The following is a 15,707-nucleotide window of genomic DNA, read 5'->3' as shown; positions in this document are numbered from 1 at the left end:
TTTCTTGGTGCTGAATGACTATGGCTGGGAGAAGGCAGTAGCCATATGCCAATAATCTGATCCCTTCCGATAATTTGAATAGACTCACAATCCCTCATTATTTTACTAATGCAGTAGCTTCTCTTGAGCCCTATGGCCCCTCAATTTACTGAATATAGATCTCTCTTTGGGAAATGAGATCTCTTATTGATGCAGGATATAATCTTCCACTCTCCAATTAATTGACAATTTAAATAGGTGCAATTCTTCCAAGCTAATCTCTCCCCAAATTCTCTTATATTCAGAAGGGAATTCAGCTAGAAAAGGGAGGCATTCTTGTGATTCAACCTTCAATGAAGATCATTCAGCATCCGTTCTTTTTCATTCTTACTTTTTCATTCCTGTCCTGGAGATTCTGCTTTCAGGCTATGCCCAGTCTCTAAATATTAATGTTTCACTTCACTTTTCCATATGTGCATTTGTATGCTCATGTGTACAAAATTGTACTGTGAAATAAAATGATGTAAAGAAAACTCGGTCAAAGCTTCTGCAATTTGTTATGCAATAATAAAATTAAGAGCTGCTTCAAAGAATAGAGAGTAAAGGAGCACACCTCCCCTCTCCAATATTGCTAGCATCATAGACCTTAAGCATGAGGGAAGAAGAGATTATGGCAACTCTCTGTAAAGTGTCAGCTGAAGCAATCCTGGAAAATCAATACAATTGTAGTCCCATCTCTAGGGTTTTATGGACATTATGGCAAATAATATCTACAAATCTCAATTTTACAGGCAAAAAAGCTATGTTTTTTATTTCCCGAGCAAAGTGAACAGACATTTGTATATGATGCCTATAGTTCAGTCTGTGCAGTTCCAGGAGTTGATCTAATAAGAAAGCATTAAGTTCAGAAGCTAAGCTCATTTAACACACATAACACAGTCATTAATAACTAAAGAAGGCATATTAAGAATGCTTCCCCCTTAACCCCCCCCATGGGAACTCATACTGGAATTTAGATGTCAAGGTTTTCAGAACAAAAGAAGAAACTGAGTTCCACAAATTCTAAATGCAGAAACTAAGATACAGAGAATGTCCATCAGACCATAGATCAGTTTGGCATTAGGTTGGCATTAAGAGAATTGTGCTGGTTTAGAAGGAAGGCCATCATAGCCCAGTATTTTATTCCCACTATGACCAGTCAGAAAAAAAAATCTATAAAATATGGTATAAGTAAAATATCCTCCTCTTAAGGATGCACTTTTGCAACTATAGCAAGAAGAACATTGGTTTCAACACAAAACACTGTTAAACGATCATGATCTGATCATCATCATCAGACGCCATCAATATCCCTGGGGGAAAAAAATCAAGTCCTTGTGGATCATCAGCTTCCTACATGGTGGGGGATATTCCCAAGAAAATGGGTACCTGCGAAAGATTAGATGCTACTGAAGACAAGTAGTTACGCAAGAAATATGCTGATAGTTCTGAATGGAAAAAGGGACTGAAAATAAGGGAAAGAAAGTGAGAATGAAGGAGGTTGGGGGGCCCTTCTCCCACTTTCACAGACATGCCTGCCTGCCTGCCTATATGCCAGCTACGCAAGAAGCCCTTCCTTTCTGCCCACTGCCAGGTCCTCCCAGCCCACACCTACCTTCAATGCCACTGAGGATCTTGAAGCATTTTGTAGTGAACCAGTAGGATATGATCAGGAGAATGATGATCAGGGAGGCATACAGGAGGCTGTCACTATGGGGGGATTCCTTCTCCATATCGCCATGCCAGGTATGTCCCCCCCACCCCTTCTCCTTTTGCCTGGGCTCCCTGAGTCTCTGTTACATTAGCTTCTCCAAGGCAATCTAGAGCTCTCATCCATGCACATGAACCTGGCTCCCCTGACCAATTACGTTAATTGCTCTCCTCCAACACATGGCGCCTATCTAAAAATAACTGGCTGGCCCGGGGGGAGCTGGGGGGGGGTGTACAAGAGATAGGAAGAGAAGATATGTTATTGGATCAAGATTGGGCCCTGTTCCACTGATACTTCCTCCATGAATTGGCTGCCATTCTTATTTCTCTAATGCTTGAGCCTTTTTCTGTTCCAACGCAATCATTTCTGCCTGCCTGATCAGAATTTCCCCCCTTTGCATTTAGCGAGTTTTAATAATAATGAATTGGAAAATCTTAAGATAGTACACGTATTCAGTGATTTAAATGTTTGGCAGTTAATAGGCTTTTCTTATTTTTTGTCTGCCTTTCTGGGAGACACTGTAACTCTCCCCTCTGGACAATATTTTCTCTCAGGGGTGTGAAGATCAGGAGCCAGAACCCTAGCCATATAATCTCAATTTTCTCTTGTATTCATATTTGATTCTTCCTCATATAGTCTGGATCCTGGACAAAAACAGTTCAATACAGAACAAAAGCATCAATTATGTTAATTGTGATAGTAGCTCTATCAAAGTAATTCTCTTGTCTCACGTTTGCACTCATTCATCAAGCTTTCACATCGCTCAGATGTCTTTCTTCTGGCATGTGTTCAGTGATAATGATAATCAATCTAGCTGATACTTAAAAGGGTCATGAGGGAACTTCAGCAATAACAGCAATATTTGTTTGCATAGCAAATACCTTGGAGTTAATACTTAGACACCATGGATTAGTCTACAAGACTAAATGGTGTTATTACTTTCTCCTTTGCTCACAGAAACACACCATTTATATTACACAAATATCCTTTATTTCATTGTTGCTACAGTAAAAGGCAGTTAATCTCTTTGTTGTTGTTAGTTGCAACATCGTGTCCAACCCATCACAACCCCATGGACAATGTTTCTCCAGACCTTCCTGTCCTCTACCATCCCTCAGAGTCCATTTAAGTTCACACTGACTGCTTCTGTGATTCTATCCAGCTACCTCACTCTGTCATCCCCTTCTTCTTTTGCCCTCAATCTTTCCCAGCATTAAATAGCTCTTCTCCAGTGAGTCCTTCCTTCTTATTAGGTGACCGAAGTATGTGAGTTTCATCTTCAGGATCTGGCCTTCCAAAGAGCAATCAGAGTTGATCTCCTCTAGGACCGACCGGTTTGATCATCTTGCAGTCCAAGAGACTCGCAGAAGTTCAAAGGCCTCAATTCTGTGGTGCTCAGCCTTTCTTATGGTCCAACTTTCACAGCCACAGATGAAACTCAAAAAAAATAGAATATTGTGCAAAAGTTCATTTATTTCAGTAATGCAACTTAAAAGATGAAACTAATATATGAGATAGACTTATTACATGCAAAGCAAGATAGTTCAAGCCATGATTTGTCATAATTATGATGATTATGGCTTACAGCTCATGAAAACCCCAAATCCACAATATCAGAAAATTAGAATATTATGAAAAGGTGCAATATTCTAGGCTCAAAGTGTCCCACTCTAATCAGCTAATTAATCCATAACACCTGCAAAGGGTTCCTGAGCCTTTAAATGGTCTCTCAGTCTGGTTCAGTAGGAATCACAATCATGGGAAAGACTGCCGACCTGACAGTTGTGCAGAAAACCATCATTGACACCCTTCATAAGGAGGGAAAGCCTCAAAAGGTAATTTCAAAAGAAGTTGGATGTTCCCAAAGTGCTGTATCAAAGCACATTAATAGAGAGTTATGTGGAAGGGAAAAGTGTGGAAGAAAAAGGTGCACAAGCAGCAGGGATGACCGCAGCCTGGAGAGGATTGTTAGGAAAAGACCATTCAAAAGGGTTGGGGACTTTCACAAGGAGTGGACTGAGGCTGGAGTCAGTGCATCAAGAGCCACCACACACAGACGGATCCTGGACATGAGCTTCAAATGTCTTATTTCTCTTGTCAAGTCGCTCCTGAACAACAAACAACGTCAGAAGCATCTTACATGGGTTAAAGAAAAACAGACCTGGTCTGTTGCTCAGTAGTCCAAAGTCCTCTTTTCTGATGAGAGCAACTTTTGCATCTCATTTGGAAACCAGTACCCAGAGTGTGGAGGAAGAATGGAGAGGCACACACTGCAAGATGCTTGAAGTCCAGTGTGAAGTTTCCACAGTCTGAGTTGATTTGGGGAGCCATGTCATCTGCTGGTGTTGGTCCACTGTGCTTCATTAAGTCCAGGGTCAACGCAGCTGTCTACCAGGAGATTTTGGAACACTTTATGCTTTCTTCCGCAGATGAGCTTTATGGGGATGCTGACTTCATTTTCCAGCAGGACTTGGCACCTGCCCATACTGCCCAAAGCACCAAAACCTGGTTCAATGACTGTGGGATTACTGTGCTTGATTGGCCAGCAAACTCGCCTGACCTGAACCCCATAGAGAATCTATGGGGCATTGCCAAGAGAAAGGTGAGAGACATGAGACCGAACAATGCAGAAGAGCTGAAGGCTGCTATTGAGGCATCCTGGTCTTCCATAACACTTCAGCAGTGCCACAGGCTGATAGCTTCCATGCCATGCCGCATTGAGGCAGTAATTGCTGCAAAAAGGGGCCCAAACCATGTACTGAGTACATATGCATATGCTTATACTTTTCAGAGGTCCGATATTGTTCTATGTACAATCCTTGTTTTATTGATTACATGTAATATTCTAATTTTCTGAAATTGTGGATTTGGGGTTTTCATGAGCTGTAAACCATAATCATCACAATTATGACAAATCACAGCTTGAACTATCTTGCTTTGCATGTAATGAGTCTATCTCATATATTAGTTGCACCTTTTAAGTTGCATTACTGAAATAAATGAACTTTTGCACGATATTCTAATTTTTTGAGTTTCACCTGTACATTGCAACTGGGAAAACCATAGCCTTGACTATACACACTTTTGTTGGCAGGGTATTAATCTCTAGGAAGATACAAACTATTATCTAAAATGATCATTTCAACAAATGTGTATAGTAAAATAAGGAGAAATAAGACCAAGACTAAATGGGTGCTAAATGAAGGTGGACTGAATACAAAAGTGAAAGAAGTATGTAAGAAAATATGTTAGAGGTGGTTTAATCATATAGAAAAAGTGAGTGAGGATCAAGCTTCAATGCACATCTGCGAAGAAAAGAGTGAATGACTTAAAAAGAAGGGATAATCAAGGAATTTCACATATCTAGTAATATTAATTTTTAGTTTAATACTACAGGAGTTTGTGTTTGTGCTCTTTTAACTCATTCTTTTTCTGGATATTTTATTCCGTGTTTCTATATTATTTTTAATGCTGTTAGCTGCGCAGGGTTGCTTGTGCATAGGCAGCAATATAGATTGAAAGAAAAATTTAAAATATGGGAGAGATCCTAAAAAAGAGAGCAGCGAGCATTTTTAGGGGAAAAAAGACAATGTTTGCAATAATGGACAAATGTAGTAAAAGCAAGAATGGTTTACTAAGACAGAAATGTATAGAGAGATATAATGAGTACTATTGATATAAATACAAATGTAGCTGCATTTTTCTTTCCCTTTTTTATTAAATGCCAATAATTTTTGGAGATACTATTTCTTCCTTCTTTTCCACAGAATGTCCTGGAAAGGAATAGCACAAGGACCATGTATATATGTATGCAATTCAACTAAGGTGGATACAATATGTATTTAATATGTACTAGATGTAGGCAACCCTTTTCAAGCAAAGAGCTAAATTCATGAGAAAAGTTATTAGGTAGAAATGTTATTAAATAGATAGAAATGCCTATTGATCTGAAAAAGTCCTGGAATGATACTCATTTCCAAACAAAATAATGATTATGTTGAGTAAGTTGAATATTTTACAACTTAAGTACTATATAGTACTAGCATATATTTCTATAATTGTTGAAATATAAGATAATTACATATAGTGTGTATACATGTATGTTACTGTACTGCACTGAACACATCTAAGAGTTTGGGATAAGTCATGTGATACCTGTGCCTCTTGTTAGCATCTTGCCTCTGCTTTTTACCCACCTGCTTTTAGTTGCCACTTAGCTGCCATTAAGCAGAGTGAGGCAGTTGCTTCACTCTGCTTAATGAAAGAGTTGGCCCTACTATCCTAGTATACAATAACCTTAAAACCAAGGTGGAGAATTGTGACGCTCCAGGTACTGCAGAACTAAACTCTCAGTAACCCCAGCTATGGGGGGAGGATTACAGATGTTGTATTTATGCAGCATCAGTTTCCCCAATCCAACATGCAGTTAATATTATTATTACTCCATTCAGTGCAGGTGGCAGGATTGAAGTTCAGAGAGAATTGATGAGCTAACGCTGCAAAACTAGCTTATGGAAGAAACAGTATTTGAACTATGGGCCCCTGGATTCCTAAGACAGTCTTTCAGTCACTTTCGGCCAACTCCTTCTGCGTCCCCTTTCTGTTTAGAGAAGCCTAACAGTCACAAACTAAATTTAATCAGATTTTTCTTTTCCCTTTTATTGTGACATAATAATTTCTGTCCATCCTTACATAGAGCTCAAGCCCAAGAACCAGGTGCTACTGTCTCTCTTTTCTCACTTCATCTGTAAAATATAGCTAAGCACGTATTCACTTTCTTTCTCACATATATACACTCAGCCACCCACCAGTTCCCTGGCAAGACAGCACTGGCATAGAGCTAAAATTAGCCAGTCACCCACCTGTCTGGGTATAAATAGAAAATTAAAGCAGCACATAAGCAAGGTTTCAAAATCTCTGAGCCCCAGCTGGGTACCACAATGCCTGATGCCTGCCCTAGACTGCATTGCAAGCCAGTCCCTCCTGTCAGAGAGGCACAGGCATTTTGAGTCAAAGCCATTGCTATTAAATATAAAAGTCAAGTAGAGCATGGGATTCTTTCCAGCTCCTCATAGGAATCCTGCTTAAATATTCTCCACCCAAAAAAGTGTTATCCAGACTCAGTGGACTGTAACACCCACTAGCCCCCAGCTCTGATCCTCTTTGCTAGTTAGAGACAGGAGTCTTAATCCGTCTCATTCTGACAATGCCAGATGGAGAGAGGATCAGCTAAAGATGCCGAAGAATTGATTATCCTACTGACAAACTCATAGCTTTTGGTATGGCTCCACAGTGGCCTCTAAAACATCTGGCAAGTTGTTCCAAGTTGAAGGATTGGAATTTGTAAGCCTGTGCAGGGAATAACACAACCCTTATTCCCAAAGGTTCAGATCAGGGGTGGGTTCTAGCTGGCATTATTGCCGGTTCGCTCATGTGCATGCTTCCTGCGCACATGCACAGTTCAATGGAAATTGTTCTGCACATGCGCAGAACTCCAAAAAAAAGATGGTGGCGGCAGTGACAGGGGAACCTGTTTGGGGCGTGGCCAGCCTGGGTCACTGCCAGTTCTGTGACCCAGGCCGGCATACCACTACTGGTTCGGCCGAGCCAGTCCAAACTGGTAGGAACCCAGCTCTGGTTAAGATATGAAAGAGTTAAGAGAAAGAGAAAGAGAAAAAAAGAGTTAAAAGAACCCCAGAATCTAACCTGTCAATCTAAGTAGAAAGTAGAATCTATCAGAGACTAGGAAAACGGAATGGTACATAGCCAGATACAGTAGAAGCAAGAATCTCAGCTTTTACAACAAGATCAAGCTCATGTTATCTTTGTGTTGCCTTTTCTGTCTGGCTCAAAGCCATATAGACACTGGCCTAATTCCCAGAACAAGAGAGCCCATCTGATGTAATGGTTAATGCATAAGGCTAGAAACATGGAGGCTGTGGGTTTTAGTCCTGCCCTGAGCATGATACCAGCTGGGTTACATTGGACCATTCTCTTTCTCTCTGCCTTAGGAAGGAGGCAATGGCAAACCTCTTCTGAAAAACCTTGCCAAGAAAACTGCTCAGGCAGTCTTTAAGAATTGGATACAATTGAATAGAAGAGGGGGAAAATCCAAGGAGAGGAATCAGAGATCCAGGAAATGTACAGCAATCCAAGTGGAAACTGGGTGCTGAATTTTATTTTATGGAGAATGACCTGAGTTGTGTTTCCTTTATTATTCATTGTTTTCTTTTGTTCTACCTAGTTCTGCATTGGCTGGAGGAGCAGCCACTGAAGTAAACCTTATAGACTTCTCTTTTTCTTTTCCCCCCCACAGCTTCATTTTCCATTTAGTTTGTTAATCCTGGTGTTTATAATAATATCTCACTTTTTTCATGAATCTGCCCTTTCAGTCCAGGAATTTAGCCTTCATCACATGATCCAAGTACCATAAACTACAGAAAAAAGAAGAAAAGCAGAAGCTGGTAGCAGCAGTTATTGATTAGGCTCTCCCTGCCATCCCAAAATAGTGAGAAGGGGCAGCGAGATTGTGCGTGGAGGATCTAAAGAACCCATGATGGGATCCAGGCAACCTAGTTTATCAAATTCCTGTGGGTGCACGTACCAGCATGTCTCATTGCAGCCTGACTAGATGGAATTCAGCTTTTGTTTCCCTAAGAAGCCTCTTCCATATATTCCTATTTATACAATGACAAACTAGACTAGCTCTTTCTATCTCTTTTAATAACTATGTCATTATGAAGTCATTAACTTTAGCCACTAGACAATTCTTGACTTCTTTGGCTACAGATACATAGCTTCCTTACTTAGACAAAAGAGCTCAGTTTCTCCAAAGGGAGTATAAGGGTAAATTGTGGAGGGGGAGGAAGGGAAGGCTTTATTGAAATCCAGGCTGGAGAACCATTGGGTCTTTTTAAAACTATTATCTTTGCAATGAATTCCAAACACATCCTGATTGTCAGATCTCAAAGCCATCTTTTACATTGAGTCTCCAAGCCTGCCACATTTTCTACTGTGGGAAAATGGGGAGAGGATTAGATAGGAGTATGGGTGATATATAGTCAAAATAACATTCTTTTCTAAAAGAAAGATCAAGTCCCTGTCCAGCACCCATATGTCCATCACATGATCCAATCAGGCACCATCCAAAACTGGAGATGCCTTGCAGTTACATCATCGCAGATGCAGGGCAATGTGTCCTTGACTCTCTGAGAAAATAATGTTATTTTGATTATATATCACCCTAACTAATCCCCCCTCCCATTTTCCCACAGTGGAAAATGTGGCACTGATATCCAAGAGCTTCTTCAAGCATAATAAATAACTGGTTAGGTAGGCTGACTGTAGATTTTACAATCATATAGATTGGGTCAGTAAATAAGCAAGTGAAATAAATAAAAAATTGGAATTCTTTGTCTTTCTTACATTCTCCCTTTCACACTAAATCCCTTTTCTACAGATTTGGTTTCATTGATTTAATAAGAGAATTTCTCATTAAAATCTTCTCCCGTGAAACATTATGGTTTCTTAGATATTCCTTGTCTTTCAAGATTGCCACGAGGTTTATTGTTTATTTCTGGGTTTGGGACAAAAGGCATCTCCCCCCCCCCCCACCTCAGGATGAACTGAAGGGAGAAACTTTGGTAGAATAGCTAAAAATGAAGGTGGACTGACTAGGGAGTACCAGGAAGTTCTATTCACTGGTGGTAGTTTGTCGTAAACATATTTTATTGCACAGCTCTGGGAAGAAATTGTCCTCCCTCTAAATCTGTAACAAGGTCAAATTTTCATAATCTGGCTCTCAGGCTCTACTCAGAAAACCCAAAGAAGTGACTTGTGTGTGCCCATGGGTGCTCTGACACAGAGAAAGACAGGATGTCTTGTTTCATAATACAAGACTATTTCAAAGAGACAATTGCCATCTATACTTCGTTTTATAATTTATATAATGGCAATGGATTCCATAGAAAGTCCTCAGTTGCAACATGGATCGAGACTTAGTGACACTATAATAACTGCTTGCATACTGTATCCTGTTTTGGCCATAGTTAGCTCACCCTTCTCCATTATGCTACCTTCGATATATGTTGTTTATCATGTCCCACGATTGCCATTACTAGGATGAATATGTTAGGAAGGAATGACTGGGGTGGAATTCCATAGCCTCTACAAGGCATTATGTTAGGGCGGGCAGGCAGGCACTGTTGTCCTGAGCCTCTTTTCTCAGAGCTGCTCATTCAGGCAGATTATTTGTCTTTGCTAAGGTGATTTAATGATGTATTATCATTTTTACTTTTTTTTTAATCTGTCCACTATTACAGTTAAATTTAGGTCACTGACAGTTGAATCTTATTATAGAACTACTGATCAGAGTGAAAGTCGATTATTAATAAACGTACATCCAAATATTGGCAAAAGGCTATTTTTGGCCACTGGTGTTACTGCTTCAATCTGGTTATTTAATGAAGAATCTTCTCTCTTTGTCCAATGTCACCTATTCTAAACAATCTGCAGGATACAAGAGTGCCTGGAATATAAAATACCAGGAAAACTGGTTGCCATTCAACAACCAGTGAATGTATACTGAGAAAAATGCAGAGTTTTTTTTTTAAATATTAACTATAAAGTGAATGAGCCTTTGGTTAAATAAGATTTCCTGAAAAAAACCCTGCTAGAAAAAAGAACTGAGTATTAAACTTATTTGACTGTTAGCAACTCTGAAGCTCTTTTAACAGATAAGTAAGTAAAAGATGTAATTATAAAGTAAGACTGCAACCCTGAAGGAAAATGTGTATCAGAAAACTATGTTACGATAAGCTGTGTAATAATTACATTTAAACAGGCTGGTTATTTTGGATGGCACACTGCTTACATTTTTAAATCTCTTGAGTCTACCACATTACTAGTATGATCAATCCTACAAACAGGGCAGAGACAACTGTTGCTAATGGTAGTCCCTTTTAGTAAGTCAAGTCTTCTTTCGGAAAAAGAAAGACAAGAATTTAGGATAAAATCCATGGTATCTTTAGGTGTGCAACCAATAGGAACAAAGTGCATCTGAAAAATCACTTTTCACTTCATGCAGTCCATAGTTTAAAGGAGATTTAAGATTACGGAAGATCAAGGGATGTCTGTGCCAATTCTGGTACCACCATTCTCCACACTAAATATATAGCTTTTAACCAAGTGCCTGAAGATATATCTTTACCTTTTACAAATTGCTCTCATTCACAACTGCAACTCAATTCTCTGTAAGCATAACCTCAAGAGGTCTGTCCTAATTTACATATCTTGGTGTCAGGTAGGCTGATCAGGAACACTTCCCTACAAAAGTAAGTATTTAAAGATGCAGGGCCAAAAGGGAAAAAAAGTCCAGAAGGTTTCCAGAATGCAAAGAAGATCTGAGGTGAGATCCTAACCCAGCAGTGGCATTCCCGAGGCACTTAAAAGTTTTCTCAAAGGTGATACCTAGGTTTCTGAATGTCCCTCCTATATATTAAAAACTGGATTATAGTTTCCCCAGGCTGCTCATATATTATATAGTTTTATATCCAGTTTATGCTTTGTTATTCATGTACTATGAATTTTGTTCATACCAGGTGTTCTGTGTAGGGGTTTTCCTCATATGAAGGAGGCTCTCCCCCCTCCCTCTCCCAGGAATGGAAAGCCCCACTCTTCTTGAAGCTCTAGGATTTTAATGCTGTATTCCTGGTATGCTTTGGCCTTTGTATACCTCCTGTATACTGCTTTTTTTAACGGTTAGGGTTGCTTTAGAGGCCTACAAAGAGCATAAATGCAAGGAATGGCGACAAATTTACTTTTTCATCTCCATTGTAACCGTGCATGGTTGCTGTACAGGCAGTCACTAAATGAGGATTATTTGTTTTTTCACACATGCTATACTTCATGTACTAATCACATTCAACTTAACACTTTCACAAAATACTCCATACTTCGAGCCTGTTAAGTTTATCTTAAAAAGCTTTTCTGAGCAGGTAGGCACTACTACTCATTTGCTCGTGTGTGCGTTGCTTGTGCATGTGCAGTGCAATTAAAATAGTTCTGTGCATGCACAGAACTGAAAACCAAGCTGCCGGCGCTTGCCCAGGGAACTGGTTCAGGGGCGTGGCTGCCCAGGGAACTGGTTCGGGGGCGTGGCTGCCCAGGGAACTGGTTTGGGGGTGTGGCAGGCCTAGGTCGCTGTTGATTCCAGTGACCCAGGCCGCCAAACCACACCGGTAGGAACCCATCACTGTTTCTAAGGCAACAAACTCACAATATACTTTCCTTCTCACCTTTATATCTGTTTCTCAATGGCTTTCTGAAGAATAAAACTCTGATGTGTACACCTTGTGTCCTTATAAAGTTGAACTCTCCTTACCAAATCTTATTCACTGAATTCCCTCGTAGCCTCTGTGCTTTTATTTTGCTTACGAATTGAAATAAAATGATTCTGCTGTTTCACTTCCCAAAAGAAAAAGGAAAATGGCAAAGGGCTGACAATCCCCTGATGGCTCACAGGATGCCCTCTTACTTGGCTGAGAACATGATGCCCAATCTTTTCAGGACAGGAGAGCACATTTGGCTTTTGAGTGATATGCTGGGGGCCAGTAGTAGGAAAATCAAGGTATCCATCTAGGACAGCGTTTCTCAACCTTAGCAATTTTAAGACCTGAGGACTTCAACTCCCAGAATTCCCCAGCCAGCCATGATGGCTGGGGAATTCTGGAAGTTGAAGTCCACAGGTCTTAAAGTTGCCAAGATTGAGAAACACTGATCTAGGGGGACTTTGGGTAATAAACAATACAGTAACACGTCTAACAGGCTCCTTTCAGAGTTTGTAGTCCTGGCAAAGCAAAACCCCAAACGATTAAAAAAACACATTTCTGAACCTTCAGTTACCATTTGAGCACTACTAAGCAAGCAGTGGCATAGATACAGACAAAGTGGAATAAATTGCAGGTTTATCCTAGTTCAACCGTAAAGCACAGTATGAGATCAATAGGACACAAAAGGCAGGAAATTTTCTTTGTGATATGCTGTCGGACAGTGCATTGATGATCAGCACATCAATTTCTCTATGAGCAGCTGGAGATGCGTAACCACCATCATTTAGACTTTCCATTTCACTCTCCAGATCCTGGGAATTAACTTAAAATAGCCCTCATGATAAAGTGGGGTTACTATCTCCACAAGATAAAACACAGATAAATTGTATAGATGAGTAATACATCAAACATATATATTACTTCCATTGTTTGTTCATATTTGGAATAAAATAAAACATTGCATACTAAAGTTAGAGCTGGGAGACACCGCAGATGGATAATTAGGCTTCAAACAGAAGAATTTTACAAACACACACACACACACACACACACACCGAGCTGCCCTTCAGTTTTTCAAATACCATGCTATGTGTGTGTGTCACATGTTTGCCCATGATATGGTTTCCTGTCTTAACCCAATTTTCTGTTAACATGATACCCTAGACACATCATCACCATATCAACTGGGTACACACATAATCTAGGGCAAACTTGTGCTATAGCAGGAGTGTCAAACTGGTGACCCGCAGGCTCGATGCGTCAGGCCAGGCCAGGCCCATCCCAGCTCCACAAAGGGGGAAAACGTCACAAAACATCTTGTGACGGCTACGTGACGTGGTGAGTTTGACACCAATGTGCTATAGTATATCCTGTAAAAATAGCCCATTTGGACCTGGGCCTGGATAGGTCAAAGTCCATTTGCCATTGGTCCAGAACCATACTTATTTATATAGCTATGAAACATTGGGTCCCTCCATAGATAACAGAGCTGAAAGGTGATCAGATAGTTTGCCACTCCTTTACAAGATGGAGGATGCATGATTAAGCCATGGAGATTCTTTGAAAATTACCAAACAGTCTGGGGAGAAGACAACCAGGGTGTAAGAGTGCAATGATTCTGCAGATCAGGACAAAGATAGATTAATATAAAGGAAACATGCAGCATTAAATGATAAAGTAGGTCAGACAGGCTAATATATTTCCCAACAACTACCCCCTTCAATTTGGGGATTAGAGACAGAGGATTATGGGAATTGTAGCCCAATGCATCTATAAAACATCAGGTTGGAAGAAAGCTAAAGTAGGGCTAATCTGTTGTAACTCCTCTTCTTTTCCCTGATAAAAATAAAAGTATGGACTATTGAATGTAAAAAACAAAGGAGGGGAGCTGCAACCCAAAAACTGGATCCAAGAGATCTTTAACCTGGCTCTCCTCCCAGAACATCTCTTGGGTAGATGCGATTTCATTTAAGCAGCAAAGTTTTTGTCTATCAGTGAAGAGGTTGACTAATTGATTTGTAGAGAGTGGTATGGAGAAAGGACATGGGAGCCAACACAACTGTTCTCTCAGTATGGAAAGAAGAATTCTGAAATATGGTGTTGATACAATATCTACCAGGTTATCAGTTGACCCTGGTGATCCCAGGCGAAATGTAGTCTGGTACTGAATCAAAACAGAAATATGTCTATTATCTAAATCCAGTATAATTCAGAATATATAATTTTCACCCCATGATCTCCATATAATGTCTACTGTATGCTGTTTTCTTCCTTCTCTGAAGAGCCACAATAACCTGCAACTGTAATGGGGGTAACTACAGCCTTTTCCCATTCTATTGCTTATAGAGCTCAGGTGTTTTTTAAGACCCACCACACAAACACAAAAGATGTCTAGGCTCTCAACATCCCTGTGCCTGCTGTTCCAACGACACATGTCCCAATCCACCCCTCCTCCAGAGTGCTGGGAACTCCTACCTTCATATAAGGTCCCAGTTACAAACTGGTAGAAGAAACGGATCGCTCGTCCCAGCTGCTTCTTGCATCGTTGCTGGCAATGAGCCATGGCATTAACAATACAGTGGCGGGGGTGGGGGGACACCTGGCTGTAGACCCCCAGGTTCTCAGGAGCAGGTGAAACCTAGTAGAACTCGGAGAGAAGAGGGTCTTCTGCTCTGGGCTATCACACAGTCAGTATTCAGGCAAGAAAGTCAGAGCCACCATTGAAGGCAAAGACTTCTGATCTCTGACACGAAAAGTTTGGACTAGATTGAAAAGATCCAGCTGAGATCGGCTGAAGGCTTCGGGGACGCTAGAAGAGCAGAAATGACCAGGCAACAAACAGACACGCCCAGAGCCAAGGCGAGAAGATCGTTGTGTGCCCAGCCCTTGGGGCGGAGGCAGGGACCGGCAGCGGCCGTCGTTTCAAGCCAGGGCGCTCGGCGATCCTTTCCAGGACGCTCCGTGGAGCAGGAATTTCCAGCAAAGTTGCAACGAAGAGCGGACCGCGAAGCTGGGGCAGCGTCAACAACGCCGCGGTTAATCGGCCGTCCTGGTTGCTGGAAGAGGGCAGCAGCCAGCAGTTTCCCGCTCCGGGCGGAAGCCTTTTCCGATCCTTGGTCGCTTTGCCTGACATGACATCTTTCTCCGCCACACCCAGTTCTCCACAAGGCAGCTGCCAGGAAACCAGAGGCAGTGCTAGGTTGGCATGGCAATGGTCTGACTCCACAGGTCCTGCTGACCAATGGGGCGCTGCTTCCCCCCCCCGCCCGATCCTCCTCCTCCCGGCTCGTCTACTGGAGCCTCCCTGGATGTTCCTTCCAAAGCACTCCCTCAACTGCCCTGGACCACAACGGAGCGCGTGCAAAGTGACTTCTCCAACTCTCTCCGGGCGAGCAGAGGAGAAGCCACAGATGGCGAAAACAAAGCGCCCGCGGGAGGCATTTGCGACTGATCAAAATCCTCGGTGTGTAAAAGATCCAACATCACGCGAAATTTGCACTGGCAACATTTGCAGGAGCCCTCGGTGTCTGAAAAAAAAAAAAAGAGCCAACATCACACTGGCAACATTTGCAGGAGCGGCTGGCACACCCGGAGCTCTGCCCTCCTGAGCTGGAATAACTTAGAGAAGTCTGCTTTTTTTTTTAAAGGGA

The 15,707-nt window shown here is 41.3% G+C and overlaps 1 protein-coding gene across 1 annotated transcript in view; it reads right to left on the bottom strand.

Moving 5' to 3' along the window:
• The window catches only part of KCNIP2 (potassium voltage-gated channel interacting protein 2), a gene marked incomplete at its 5' end in the record, with an annotated part of 62,045 nt that extends 46,837 nt beyond the window's left edge, over positions 1-15,208 (bottom strand). Inside the window, one exon of the mRNA XM_081953989.1 lies at positions 14,533-15,208. Coding sequence (XP_081810115.1) covers positions 14,533-14,620 — 88 coding nt within the window. The remainder of the gene's footprint in view (positions 1-14,532) is intronic.
• Positions 15,209-15,707: the final 499 nt, after the last annotated feature.

Source organism: Natrix helvetica, assembly GCF_964273705.1.
Source record: "Natrix helvetica genome assembly, chromosome: 5".
Classification (NCBI taxonomy): Eukaryota; Metazoa; Chordata; class Lepidosauria; order Squamata; family Natricidae; genus Natrix; species Natrix helvetica.
This window is presented reverse-complemented; position numbering and strand designations above follow the sequence as displayed.